Source organism: Mauremys mutica, chromosome 1 (assembly GCF_020497125.1).
Source record: "Mauremys mutica isolate MM-2020 ecotype Southern chromosome 1, ASM2049712v1, whole genome shotgun sequence".
Lineage (NCBI taxonomy): Eukaryota > Metazoa > Chordata > Testudines > Geoemydidae > Mauremys > Mauremys mutica.
In genome coordinates this window covers 366689479-366704041 of record NC_059072.1, presented here as the reverse complement: position 1 = coordinate 366704041, position 14563 = coordinate 366689479, and the positions used below count along the sequence as shown (strand labels likewise).

At 46.7% G+C, this 14563-nt stretch overlaps 1 protein-coding gene across 1 annotated transcript; it reads right to left on the bottom strand.

The window, feature by feature from the left end:
• Nucleotides 1-12666: 12666 nt before the first annotated feature.
• Nucleotides 12667-13614, bottom strand: LOC123369477 (olfactory receptor 52M1-like). Its single transcript, XM_045015107.1, has one exon. The coding sequence runs from the start codon at nt 13612-13614 to the stop codon at nt 12667-12669; it is 948 nt and encodes a 315-aa protein (XP_044871042.1).
• Between the last annotated feature and the right edge of the window lie 949 nt (nt 13615-14563).

Below are 14563 nucleotides of genomic sequence, written 5' to 3'. Positions count from 1 at the left end.
AAGACTGAAAGAACTTCATTTATTCACATTGAGTTGTAACAACGGGCTCTGTAATCTAGGAGAAAAAGGCACAGCAAGAACCAGTGGCTGGAAAGTGGGGTGATTAACCGGTGGAAGATACTCCGACGGGAATTGGTGGATTCTCCAACACCCCATGTCTGCAGATCCAGACTGGTCCCTTTTCTAGAAGATCTGCTTGAGGGATTCTCTACACTTAGAATGCTACATTGGCACTGCCATAGCGATTCAGTGTAGAGTCTAACACTAATGGCTGGGGTTCTCCCATCAGTGTATGTAATCCACTTCCCTGAGAAGTGATAGTTAGAATAATAGAATATCAGGGTTCAAATTTACCTCAGGAGGTCACCTGGTCCAACCCCCTGCTCAAAGCAGGATGAAGACCAACTAAATCATCCCAGCCATGGCTTTGTCAAGCCGGGCTTTAAAAACCTCTAAGGAAGGAGATTCCACCACCTCCCTAGGTAACCCATTCCAGTGTTTCACCACTCTTGTCATGATTTTTTCCTGCCTAATATCTAAGCTAAACTGCTCTGAATGCAACTTGAGACCGTTATTCCTTGTTCTGTCATCTGGTGCCACTGAGAACAGTCTAGATTCATACTCTTTGGAACCACCTTTCAGGTAGTTGAAAGAAGCTATCGAATCCCCCCTTACTCTTCCCTTCTGCAGACGAAACAATCCCAGTTCCCTCAGCCTCTCCCCATAACTCATGTGCTCCAGTCCCCTAATCATTTTTGTTCCACTCCGTTGGACCCTTGCCATTTTTTTTCACATCCTTCTTTTAGTGTGGGGCCAAAACTGGATACAGTACTCCAGATGAGGCCTCACCAATGTCGAATAGAGGGGAATGATCACATCCCTCGATCTGCTTGCAATGCCCCTACTTATACAGCCCAAAATGCCGCTAGCCTTCTTGGCAACAAGGGCACACTGTTGACTCATATTGAGGTTCTCGTCCACTGTAACCCCTAGGTCCTTTTCTTCAGAACTGCTGCCTAGCCATTCGGTCCCTAGTCTGTAACAGTGAATGGGATTCTTCCGTCCTAAGTGCAGGACTCTGCATTTGTCCTTGTTAAACCTCGTCAAATTTCTTTTGGCCCAATCCTCTATAATTTGTATACATCCCTCAATATCCTATCCCTACCCTCCAGCGTATCTACCACTCCTCCCAATTTATAGGGGCGGCTCTAGGAATTGCGCCGCCTCAAGCAGGGCGGCACGCCGCAGGGGGTGCTCTGGCGGTCGCTGGTCCCGCGGCTCTGGTGGACCTCCTGCAGACGTGCCTGCGGAGGGTCCGCTGGTCCCGCGGCTCCGGTGGACCTCCCGCAGGCACGCCTGCGGATGCTCCACCAGAGCCAAGGGACCAGTGAACCTTCCACAGGCACCCTTGCGGGAGGTCCACCGGAGCCGCCTGCCGCCCTCCCGCGGCACGCTGCCCCAAGCACGCGCCTGGCGTGCTGGGGTTTGGTGCTGGCCCTGCCAATTTAGTGTCATCAAAACTAAAACTAGATTTAGCGAAGAATTTTTTTGTTGTCCTCCTGCTGTCTAAACCGGGGGTTAGGTTGATATAACTACATCTCTCAGAGGTGTGGATTTTTTCTGCTTCTTCAGAAAAAGACAAATGCAATGTTAGTTAGTACTAGCGGCGGCATATCATGCAAGTCACAGTAGGCTATACTACCGCTCTGTTCAGCGCTGGTTAGGCCTCAGTTAGAGCAGTGAGTCCAATTTTGGTCACTGCTGTAGAGAAAAGATGTAGAGAAACTTGAGAGGATCCGGAGACAACTGACAAAAATGATTCAAGGGATTAAATGCATTAAAAGCCATATGAAAAAGCTGAAGGAACAGGTCATGTTTAGTGCTGAAAGGGTGTATTTAAGGGGGGACATGATAGCAGTCTTCAAATGGTTCGAAATGCTGCCATAAAAAGTTGGAAGGAAGTTGTTCTCTTTTGCCAAAGCGGGCAGGAGAAGAGGCAATGGGTCAAACTACAGAATAGCGGATTGAGATGAAATATCAGGAAAAAAAAACTTCCTAACAGTAAGAATAGGAGAAGAATGGAACAGATGAATACAGGGGTAACTGGGTGAAATCTAATAGCATGTGTTATACAGAAGGACAGACTGGATGTTTTAATGGTCCTGTTTGAATCTGAACCCTATGCATCTATTGATAAAGAAACCAGATCAGGCAATTAGATTTTCTGTGTCTCATAACATGAACAAGGGCACATTCAATTACACTGAAAGTCTGCGCATATAACACGGAGAAAAGAAAACAGTTAATCGAATCCATATTTGGCCTGTGGAACTCCTTGCCCCAAACTTTATTGGATCAAAGAGTTTAGCTGAATGGGATTCACAAATGGGGAAACTTTTGGGAAAGGGGGAGCCTATACAGGAAGGATGCGCTCCACCTGAACCAAAATGGAACCAGATTGCTGGCACTTAACATTAAAAATGTTATAGAACAATTTTAAAATTAAAGGCTGGAGGAAAGCCAATGGATACAGAACAGCATGTGGTTTGGATAAATACATCCCTAAGGGTAGGATCTATTAATGGAGATTATCTAAGTCCTAGTAAGAATGAGAGGATGGAAAATGATAAAATACAGACCCTTGGGACACACCACTATTTACCTTTCTCTATTCTGAAAACTAACCATTTTTACCTACCTTTTGTTTCCTATCTTTTAACCGGTTACCAGTCCATGAGAGCGTCTTCCCTCTTATCCCGTGGCAGCTGACCTTGCTTAAGAGCCATTGGTAAGGTACCCAGTCAATGGTTTTCTGAAAGTCTAAATATACTATGCACACTGGATCCCCCTTGTACACCTCCTTATTAACCCCCTCAAAGAATTCTAGCAGATTGGTGTGGAGTGATTTACCTTTACAAAAACAATGTTGACTTTTCCACAACAAACCGTGTTCATCTATATGTCTGACAATATTGTTCTTTACTATAGTTTCAACTCATTTGCCTGATACTGAAATCAGGCTTAGGGGGCCTGTAATTGCCGGGATCACCTCTGGACCCCTTCTTAAAAATTCTCGTCACATTAGTACATTAGTTATCTTTGAGTCATCTGGTACAGAAGCTGATTTAATTGATATGTTACAGACTACAATTAGTAGTTCTGCAATTTCACATTTGAGTTCCTTCAGAATTCTTGGGTGACTCCCATCTGTTCTTGGTGACTTTTCACCATTTAATTTATCATATGTTCCAAAACATACTCTAACGACACCTCATTCTGGGGCAGTTCCTCAGATTTGTCATTTAAAAAGAATGGCTCAGGTTTAGGAATCTCCCTCACATCCTCAGCCGTGAAGACCGATGCAAATAATTCATTTAGCTTCTCCGCAATGGCCTTATCGTCCATGAGTGCTCCGTTAGCACCGCCATCGTCCAGTGGCCCCACTGGTTGTTTAGCCGGCTTCCTGCTTCAAATGCAGTGGTTCTTTAATTTTTGTACTGGTGATCTCTTTCACATAGCAGGCTTCTGAGTGCCACCCTGCCTTATACATTAAAAGCACTTTTCAAAATATTTAACATCATTATAAATACTGGAAGCAAAGCAAGGTTTGGGGTGGAGGCTGACAGCTCGCGGCTCCCCATGTAATAACTTCACGACCCCCTGAGGGGTCCCAACCCCCATTTTGAGAACCCCTGTTTAATGCACTTGCTATTACTTACTGTAGGCCACAACCTCAGAATTTGGTCTTGCATTGTACATCTACCATCACCTTTCATCCTGAAGGATGCCCTGTGTCACTGCAATACAGCCACCTTGGGGCTGGAGGTCATCAGCTCGGAGTGGGCGGGGGAGGGGGGAGCGGGTTCAGCAGAGAGGGGCACTTTGGACAGTGATACTGGATCAAACTCATCACCTTTGGCCAGAGAGCTGGGGTGTTTAATGGCTTTGCAGAGCGGAAAGGATCACAGATCTAATCTCTGTCCCATCACACCCATGCTGTCGAACAGGTGAGCTCCTCTGCAGGAGATGGGTACCTGTGAATATTGAGGCAGAAGCATCTTCCCTGGGAACCCCACTCACGTAGCCGTGTTCCACACCTCTCTTACCACAGCAACTACAGGAGCATCCACGCCGATAGCCGACACAGAGGTGTGAACTGTTTATATTATAGGTCTGTGCAATCCCAGTGTGGTTCTCTCAGCCCCTAGGGGAGGAATGACATCTGAAAGGAAACAGGCCGGACACCGGAGGGACTCTAGCCAATCTTTCTTTTTCTATGTCTATGCTTCTGTGCTCTTTATCCAGCTTTTGGAGTAAACAGTAATTAAGGGACCTTCCCAAAGGGAGATGAGAACTCTTGGGCTCTGTGCTGAGTCAGAGAGGAATTGGCTGCTCTGAGTATTTGTGTATATTTAACAATTATAGTTGATATACGAAAACAAGGGATAATGCCTAGGTCTCCATGGAGTCTGATACCAAGTAAATGGCCAGGATGGATGGGTAGATAGTAGACAGACAGATCTGGAGAAAGATATCAGAGGGGCGACACTAGCCATTTTTTTCAGGTACATGAGGCTATTGCTAATGGATCAAAAATCTTTAATTCTCATCTGTGACTATACTCATACTCTGCAGCACCTTTTATTAAAGGATCTTTAAAATTCCTTCCAGAGAAAAGTCACTATGAACATATCCCCATCATACAGATAAGTAAACTGATGCACAAGGAGATGTGAATTCAGAAAGGTCACACAGAGAATGACAGACAATGCATGAATTCTGATTTCCCTCGCATAGCCATGGTCTCTCCATCAGTAACTGAATGCATGGCAAGAGGAAAATGGACTCACCATGTAGCAGAGTCCGTTTGTTGGGTGAGTGTGATGGAATTTTCTGAGGTACAACCTGGAACTGGGGTACCTCCAAGCCCTGTGGTATATCAGTCTGGTCCCCTTCTCACACTGTGAGACTGTGAGAAGATGCAGTCATCTCAGATCTTGGACTTTCACAGCCATTCACAGACAAAGACACACCCACATGTAGTTACAGAAGTGCTTTCACTAACCACTCAGGATCCAACAATACAGAGGCTCCAGCCAGCTCACCCCAGCTCTCCAGATTGGACCCCAGGGTGGTACCATCATGTCCTGATCAAAAGTTTCACCTGTGTAACTATTACCCAGTCTGCCGCTCATAGAATCATAGAATCTCAGGGTTGGAAGGGACCTGAGGAGGTCATCTAGTCCAACCCCCTGCTCAAAGCCGGACCAGCCCCAACTAAATCATCCCAGCCAGGGCTCTGTCAAGGCTTTTTAAAAACGTCTAAGGAAGGAGACTCCAGCACGTCCCTAGGTAACCCATTCCAGTGCTTCATCACCCTCCTCGTGAAATAGAGTTTCTGAGAACCGGTACAATGCCAGCCCTACCATTGTCAGTGACCCTGGTGGCCTTTCCTGGATTCCATCATGTGGAGCCGTCCGACTATGTCATGGCAGCAGAGGAGGGTGGTACCAAGCCCATGTTGGAGACCCTTCCTGAGGATGCCTAAGATAGAGTCCTCCTAGCCCTCTTGTCATCTGAGCTCTGTATCGACACTGAGGCGATTGCTCCCTCAGTTGCTGGCGGGCAGGACTCTGGGGCAGTGGGGAGGAGTTTTCAGCTCCCTCTTTGAGGAGAACAAGGCCCTGGGTCTGACCCCAATCACCCAGGGGGAGGATGACCCCTTGCCAGCGGGCCTCAGTCTGGGCAGTGCCTTGGTCTCACTGCCCCCTTCTCCTCCTTTTTCCTTCTTCCCCAGGCTGCTGCCCCCATCTCAAACTTGGGGCATCCCTGGAGTCATCCCCCTGTCTGGCTGCAGATGGCACCTCATTCCTGGCTGCCGAGCCCCTGGTAGCAACAACCAGTGGTGAGCAGCTGGGCCCGGGGTCTCGGGTGCACTCCCTCCCGAGGCAGAGTGATGACCTCTCTTCCCAATTGAGAGCCCTATTACAGATGCCACCATGCCTGACATCATGGCTATGGGTGCTGTTTGTTGTGGTGCCCAGGCCAAGTGTTGGTGAGGCCCTCCTTCCCGGTCCCGTCCCCTCGACCTCTGAACCAGGTCCAGAGGTGCCACATCCCAGTGGTGCAGCTGCCGGGGATCCTGATCCCATTTCTACTCCTGCTCCTGCAAGTAAGTGCATTCCTGTCCCTGGCTCTGTTCCCATCCCTGATGCATTCCCTGCCACCTCCTTCCCCTCCATCCCCCATACTGCCTCGGCCTCCGCCCCCGCCGGGGTTATTTCATTTCCCCTGTCCCTAGACGACCCTCAGCGGGTTGTTTTCATGTCTCCCATCTCTGACCCTTTGAGGATCCTCCCCGGCCCTCTCTATGAAACCGACCATCTTTGCTAGCTTGAACATGCTGGGCTGTAGGGTGCTCATTTGGCCGGGGTGGCCACCCTGTTCTCCCCGACCTACTGCCCAAGGTGCTGGGGGTCTCTGAGGTCATGCTGCATTGCCTGAGGAGCAGTGGGCGCTGTCTGGCGTTCTCTGTCCAGTGTCCCCCCCGGATCCCTAGTCTGGAACCTCTGACATTCACTCCTGACCCTGTTACTCTTTAGTTGTCCCCTGTATTTAGCTGGAGTCCAGGTCCCAGGAGTGTTCCTCCAAGGCTGGGGGAGGGGCTGTAGAAGCAGTGTTGTGTCTGCCCAGCTCCTGCCATTTCCAATAAGGCTTCTCTCCGCTGGCTGGCCCATCTCTCCAGCTGCTCTGCTGGCTGGACGTCTACCTGGCTGCTGCTGCTGCTGTGCAGGGAGGACGTGAGGAGCCCACCACCATTCCCGGGGCTCGCTTGGCTGCTTGGGCGCTGGTGGCTACTGCTGCTGCTTCCGAGCCTTCTGCTGCTGTCACCGAGGAGGGCAAAGAGGAGGGCTGCTGCGGGACATTGCAGAGGGGGCTCTTCCTGGACTGAGTGACTTTATATCTTTGCTCCTGTGTGGGTGCTTGCTCCTGCTGTTGTGGGGAGTAGGTGGGAATGGCGTGGAGTGCTCCTCCTATCCCATCTCTTCCCCCCCCCACCACTGCCACTCCCTCCATCACCCCTGCTTACGATCGGGACCTGCTCATTGCCCCTCGCCCAGGCTCTTTGCTGTGTCCCTTCTACCAGCTGGGACTATCGCAGCAGCAAGCATGGACGGTATACCCCAAATTAAAAAAAAAAAAAAAGATTAAAAGAGAACCACTTGGGCCCTGGGAATAGCTCCCCATCACACCCAGGCGAGTGGGTGGGCCCTGCCTCCATCTTGTGTAGTTCGGTGAGGTCCATGTAGCAGAGGGTGGCAGGGACACTACCGGGAAAAGGAGAGGCCCTGCTCCAGTGGGAGATATACGTTTTCCCCATTGTTCCCCCACTTTACTTCCCCGACCTGATTATTGTTCTGCCCGGACTGTTGGGCAGAGCTTCAGGCTGTGGGTTGCCCAGTTAATTCCCTAATAGTGGGCAATGCCCAGTGATGTGGTGAAGCAGAGTAGCCTCCCACGGACGCAGAGGGGGAGGGACCACCACTAATCCTCTACAGGGAATCTTAAGCGGGATGATGGTAAGAGTAATGTGGAACATGTAAAAAAATGAAATATTTGATTGGAAAGTGGGTAAGGAGCAAAGGTGTTACAAGCTTTGAAGGGATGCTTGACCTTGTTGCTCAAGAATGTTTCTTAAACGTATTGTGACAGGGTCAGGCCAGATGGCTACAGGAGAGTGATAGAAGGCAGATATATTAGCCCCAGGTTAAGTAGGTCCCCTTTCCCTGGGTAAGATAAGGTTCCAGAACAATCAAGAGCTTTCTGGAAACAATTAAGGCAGACAGGCTGATTAGCACACCTGCAGCCAATTAAGAAGCTGCTAGAATCAAGGCAGGCTAATCAGGGCACCTGGGTTTAAAAGGGAACTCACTTCAATTTGTGGTGCGCGTGTGAGGAGCTGGGAGCAAGAGGCGCAAGGAGCTGAGAGGGAGAGGACGTGCTGCTGGAGGACTGAGGAGTACAAGCGTTATCAGACACCAGGAGGAAGGTCCTGTGGTGAGGATAAAGAAGGTGTTTGGAGGAGGCCAGGGGGAAGTAGCCCAGGGAGTTGTAGCTGTCATGCAGCTGTTATAGGAGGCACTATGGACAGCTGCAATCCACAGGGCCCTGGGCTGGAACCCGGAGTAGAGGACGGGCCCGGGTTCCCCCCAAACCTCTCAGCTCCTGATCAGACACAGGAGGAGTTGACCCAGACTGTGGGTTCCACCAGAGGGAAGATCTCTGAGGTGAGCAAATCCGCCAATTAGCGCAGGACCCACCAAGGTAGAGGAGGAACTTTGTCACAGTATGTAAAGATGGTGTAAAACAATGTCCATGGGACAAAAATTTGAAAACTGTGGATGAGATGGCTTCTGTAGCTGATGATTTTCAGCAGACACAAGCATCTATTGTGAATAAACCACAGACAAAGAGGGTTACATCTGGTGGAAAATATGGTTCCTGTTTTACCCTGCCCACCTGTGATAAAAGTTATAGTTTTAGCTAACGATCATTGCTAAAGATCATGATACAACCCAAAGCAAATACTCACCAACAACCACACACCACAGAACAAAAACACTAACCCAGGAACCTATCCTTGCAACAAAGCCTGATGCTAACTCTGTCCACATATCTATTTACGTGACATTATCATAGGAGCTAATTACATCAGCCACACCATCAGGGGCTCATTCACCTGCACATCTACCAACGTGATATATGCCATCCTGTGCCAGCAATGGCCCTCTGCCATGTACATTGGCCAAACCAGATAATCTCTACATAAAAGAATAAATGGACACAAGTCTGACATCAGGAATCATAACATTCAAAAACCAGTATGAGCAAACTTCAACCTCTCTGGCCACTCAGACTGGGAGTGGATGTGTCATTACAAAAACTAATTTCCCCTATTGTTACTCACACCTTCTTGTCAACTCTTTGAAGGAGGCCACCCTCACTACCACTACGAAAGTCATTTTTCCTCCCTTGGTACTCTACCATTGAGAATAGCCCACTTCCACTTTAATTGAATTATCCCATTAGCACTGACCCCCTACTTCATAAAGCAACTCCCATCTTTCATGTACTGTGTATATATACCTGCTACTGTATTTTCCACTCCAGGCATCTGATGAAGTGGGTTTTAGCACACAAAAGCTTATGCCCAAATAAATGTGTTAGTCTCTAAGGTGCCACAAGGACTCCTGTTATTTTTGCTGATACAGACTAACACGGATACCACTGTGAAACTGTTATCTGTGAATTTTTAACCTTAATAGACAAGTCTGAGTTTAGCCCCACCACAATATTTTGATCCACTTTAACCATTTGTGTCTCTTGTGGCAAACCTGCCTGTGACTCAGTTTGAACTGCAGCATTCAAGCAGAAGTATAGGATGACTGTGGTTGCAAGTGGCATTTTTATTGTGTCTGTCACTGAGCTCTTTCGTGTTGGCTTTCTTGCGCAATTACCGTTATTGGTTCTGGTACGTGTGGAAAGATATTTCTCTTGCAATGCCACTATAGCTGATTTGCTTGGTAATACTTATCTACTTTTTTGTTACTTTGTACAATTTTAAACACAGTGGCACTTAATCTGTCCACAATAGAATATAGCCCATCTTATGGGTTACATGAGCTGTGTTCTGGTGCAGCATACGATACAAGCATAACTTGGTTTCCAACTTCCCAAGCATTTTTTTTCTTTCATTTTTGTCAAAATAGGCTTTTGCCTTTTGTTTGGATTTTTCCAATTTGGCAACTACCTGCAAGTGGACCTGACTCAGGTGTTTCTGTAATGCTTGCAGATAGGTTTCAAGCTTTACTCCCTTTAGCTGTGTGTCACTGGCATGATATAAAAGATTCTCTGGCACATGCATAGTTTGTTTAGTTATAATCTCACAGGGTGTCTGATTTGTGGAGGCAGCTGGAGTTTCCCTGAATGCCATTAAAATGAGAGGAATCAGGGTGTCCCGACTGCGTCCATTAGCATCTACCACTTTTACCAGCATACGTTTAATGGTGCGATTTTTTCACTCTACCATCCTTGATGATTGAGATCTGTATGGAATATGCAATTTTTCTTGCATTCCTAACAATTGCAGGCATTTTGGAACACTTGTCCAGTAAAGTGTGCTCCTCTGTATGACTCTACTCTAACAGGGAATTCCCAGCGATAAAATACTTGTTCAACTAGAACCTCTGCTGTGGCTACAGCGTATTTGCTTTTAAAGGAAATGCTGCCCCTCATGTAGCAAGCAGATTGGGGAGGGATAGCTCAGTGGTTTAAGCATTAGCCTGCTAAACCCAGGGTTGTGAGTTCAATCCTTAAGGCAGCCACTTAGGGATCTGGGGCAAAAATTGGTCCTGCTAGTGAAGGCAGGGAGCTGGACTTGGTGACCTTTCAAGGTCCCTTCCACTTCTAGGAGGTTGGTATATCTCCAATTACTACCTTTTATTAATGACAACCAGAAGGTATTGGTTTTCCCTTGGAGTTTTTGGTAAAGGTCCAAAATATCAACTTGCAGAGCCTGCCATGGACCTTCATATATCTGGGATCTTAAAGGCGCATTTGTTTTTGTGAGGGTAGGATTATTCTGCACACAAACCAAACAATTTTTACAGTACTGGTGTACATTTGCCTTCATGCATGACCACCAACCTATTGGGGTGAGGTACTGCATGTTTTTTCCCACCCTTTGATGACTTCCTGATGCTATGTCATGTACCAAATCGATCATTTCCCTCCGTTTGCATGCTTGTTTCTCCAAATCCAAGCAACTGCTTTTTTCAAGAGTTTATAGAGTGGACCTGCAATGTGAGTAAAGTTATGGATGAAGTCTCGATAGTATTCTGCTAAAACTACGAAAGAATGTAAAGACGTTATGTTAGTGGGCATGGATAGTTCCTGAATTGAATCCACCTTTCGTTGTGCAGGTGATCGACTTCCTTGAGACAATGTGATACCCAGAAAGGAAACTTCTGGGACCATTAGTCATACCTTTGTTGGATTACACTTTAATCCTGCATCCTTTATGATTTGAAATAAAATCTTTTAGACACTCCAGGTGTTTCTCTTGAGTTTCTATTGCTAAACAAATGTCAGCTACATATTGAAATTGAAGGAACAATATTTCACACTGTGTAGAGTCAAGCACATAAGTTTATTCCACACAGCACTGGTGGAGTGTCACTTTGTTTGTTAGGCTTAGAGACACCACAGAACAATTAATTACACTAGATTATACAGGCTCATTGGGCGGAGAGAAGCAATGGGGATGGGTTTTCCCAAGCCCTTGGATAGGTTCTAGCAGCAGGACAAGATAAGCACAATAAGCCAGTGGTCTAAAAGATTACAGAATGGTTCCGTCCAAGGCTTAAATTAACATATTGCTGAAATACAGGTAATTACCCCCAAACTATGTATATTAAAGTGTATAGGTTAAATCCTAATTTGGGGTTCCAGGGGAATGAGGTAGCAGCTCTCCCAGTTGACCAAAAGGTACATTCCTGGAGATTTAAAGCAAAAGGCAGTAATTAGTACTTAAAATTAACGATTGTTTATAAATTTACCCTTACATTTCTGTGGGCTGGGATTGGCATATATCTGTGAGGGGAGGGTGTCATAATTTATGTCTATAATATTGGGCCTCTCCCTGAACTCTGTCTGGGATCTGAGGGTATTGTACCACTATCTCTTTCCTACATTACGGAGTAACCATGAGGCCTTTCCCAGCGCTTCATGGGTCTATAACTCGCAATAAGGACACCCAATTACATTGGGAGATATGCTGAATCCGCTCACTGACTTGAAACTCACAAGGTTATCTGTTTACCCCAGCTTCCTCTTAGCTATGTATTGTTCTCTGTTAGCCAGCCCCCATAGCCCAAGCCAAGCTGTGGACTCTGGGCTTAGATGAAAAATTCTCAGGAGAAACTATAGTTAAGCTCTTACATCCATAGCTAATGGATTCTGACCCTTCAAAATAGAAGAGATGGTTTAGAAAACCCTGACAAAATTCATTTCATTTGCCCATGGAAAATGGCTGAACTATTATGTAGCCCTTGGGATCAGACTTGAAATGGAAACTGACCCCCTTCTACTGTGAAAGCTGGGCAACGTTGGCTTCCCTTAGACCCATGGTAGAAACCCGTTTTGCTTTGGGATTGATAGATTTAATCAGGTCAGGCATTTTGCATACAACAGCTGTACAAGCTGGAGTCACTTGATTCGATTTTTGACAATCAATAGTAAGATGCCATGACCCATTTGGTTTTTGTATGAGCCAGATTGGAGAGTTGCATACTGAAATTTCACTCATGAATGATTCCCTGCTGAAGCAATGATTCAATGGTTTTACCAATATGAGGTGAGGCCTAAAAAATTGAAAAAAATTGCCATTCCTAGGAAAATCTGAAATGGCTACTTTGCAAGCAACAGTGGTGGGGCCACAGCAGAAGAGGAGGAGCAATTATCAGCAATTAGGAAGGTGGCAACTCTATGACTTGTGCATAATTTGCCACACCAACACAGCATAGTAATGCCGGAAAAGGATTTAATATCTCTCTGACTGTATCACCAGCCAGCTTTGCATGGAAATCTGAGAGCACCGGGAGAAAATTAGGTGCCTCTATTAGTAAAGAGCCAGAGCAGCCTATCCCGGATTTGTTTGGTCCTCACCCCGTAGATGATAGGATTTAGCACAGGAGGCATCAAGAGGTAAACATTGGCAATGAGAACATGGAAATGCAGGGGCACATTCTGACCAAACCGGAACATGAGAGAGAAGAAGAGACTTGGGATGTAAAAGGCTAAAATGGCACAAAGGTGAGAGATGCAGGTCCCAAAAGTCTTGAGCCGGGCGTCCTTTGTGGGGAGACTGAAGATGGCCCTGAGGATCTGGGTGTAGGACAGGGCAATAAAAATCACATCCAGACCAATCACACAGATTACCACAAAGAGGCCATAGTAACTACTAACACGGGTGTCAGCACAGGCCAGATTCACCACGGCTATGTGTGCGCAGTACGGCTGGGGGATGATGTTGGTTCTACAATATGGCCATTGCCTTACCAGGAAGGGATAGGGCAGTACAACCATGCTGCTTCGCAGCACCACAGCCAGGCCAATCTTGGCCACCACTGGGCTTGTCAGGATGGTGGAATGTCTCAGGGGATCACAGATGGCCACATAGCGATCAAAAGCCATGGCCACAAAGATCCCAGACTCCATCACAGAGAAGCAGTGAAAGAAGTATAATTGGGTGAGGCAGGAACTGAAATCGATCTCTCTGGAATTGAACCAGTATATTGCCAGCATTTTGGGCACAATGGATGTAGATACAACCAGGTCCGTGATGGCCAGCATGCAAAGGAAATAGTACATGGGCCCATGGAGACTCGGCTCCGTCTTCACAGTGAACAGGATGGTGAAGTTCCCCAAGATGGCCGTGATGTACATGGTGCAGAAGGGGATGGAGATCCAGACATGGGCGGATTCCAGGCCAGGAATGCCCAGCAGAATGAAGCTAGAGGGGTTCTTGAAAGCAGTTGTGTTGGAATCTGACATGGAGTAGGAGATAAGGTGTCCAACACTGAGGCAGAACGGTGTCTAGTGCATGTACCATAAGTTCCCCTGACTTCCTGTATGTGACCAGGCTCTAGGGTGATGGTCGCAGTACAAATGCCTGGATGGAGAGTCAATATTCATATGAGACACTACATGCACACCTGGATGCTGTTCTCATGGGTGAAGCAGATTGGTGGCTCTTCACACACTGAAAAATGACATTTTCATTATTTAGATAAATGAATTATGAACAACAGACCCTACTAATGCCAATTCCATATTGTGTGGGGCTCCTTGCATCATTAATTCCTACATGTCATGCTTTGAGAAACCTTAATAGGCACCAGCAGGAAACGTGAGTGTGAACACTGGTTATCCATCATTGTTCCTGTTAAGGCTGAATTCCAACTCTGTCACTCCAAGTGCAGCTATGGGGCTCACAAGGATTTTAAAAAATATTACTTGCCTTAAGGTTTAAGGCTTGTACTAAGCTCCCAAGGTTTCACGTTTTCTCTTACGCTAGCTTGGCAAATGCTGCCACCACCCAAAATCAACCCTCCCCACCCCTTTGATCCCAGGAAGGAGCACTTGTGACTTCCTCCCTGAGGGGTACCATCCAGAGAAGAGCTGAGAAAGAAAACAAAGGAAATTAGCTGTGGCTACCAGCTAATCAAACAACATGCACAAACCTCTTAGGACACCAAACATCCAATCCTGTTCGTAAAAAAGGTAAATGTTATTAAAAGTGAAAAGAAAGAAAATACATCTGGAGCTTAGGCTTTTGCTAGATTTTAAAAGAGCAATTTCAAAAATCAAGCACCCAAAATAGCTTTCTTGAGGGGTCACCTTAAAGGCTATGAGCATACAAAAGCATCTGGGATGAGCACAGAGGAGTCCACAAGCCAGTAAGAAATAAAAGAAATAACCCTAATGGAGTTTAGTTAAACAT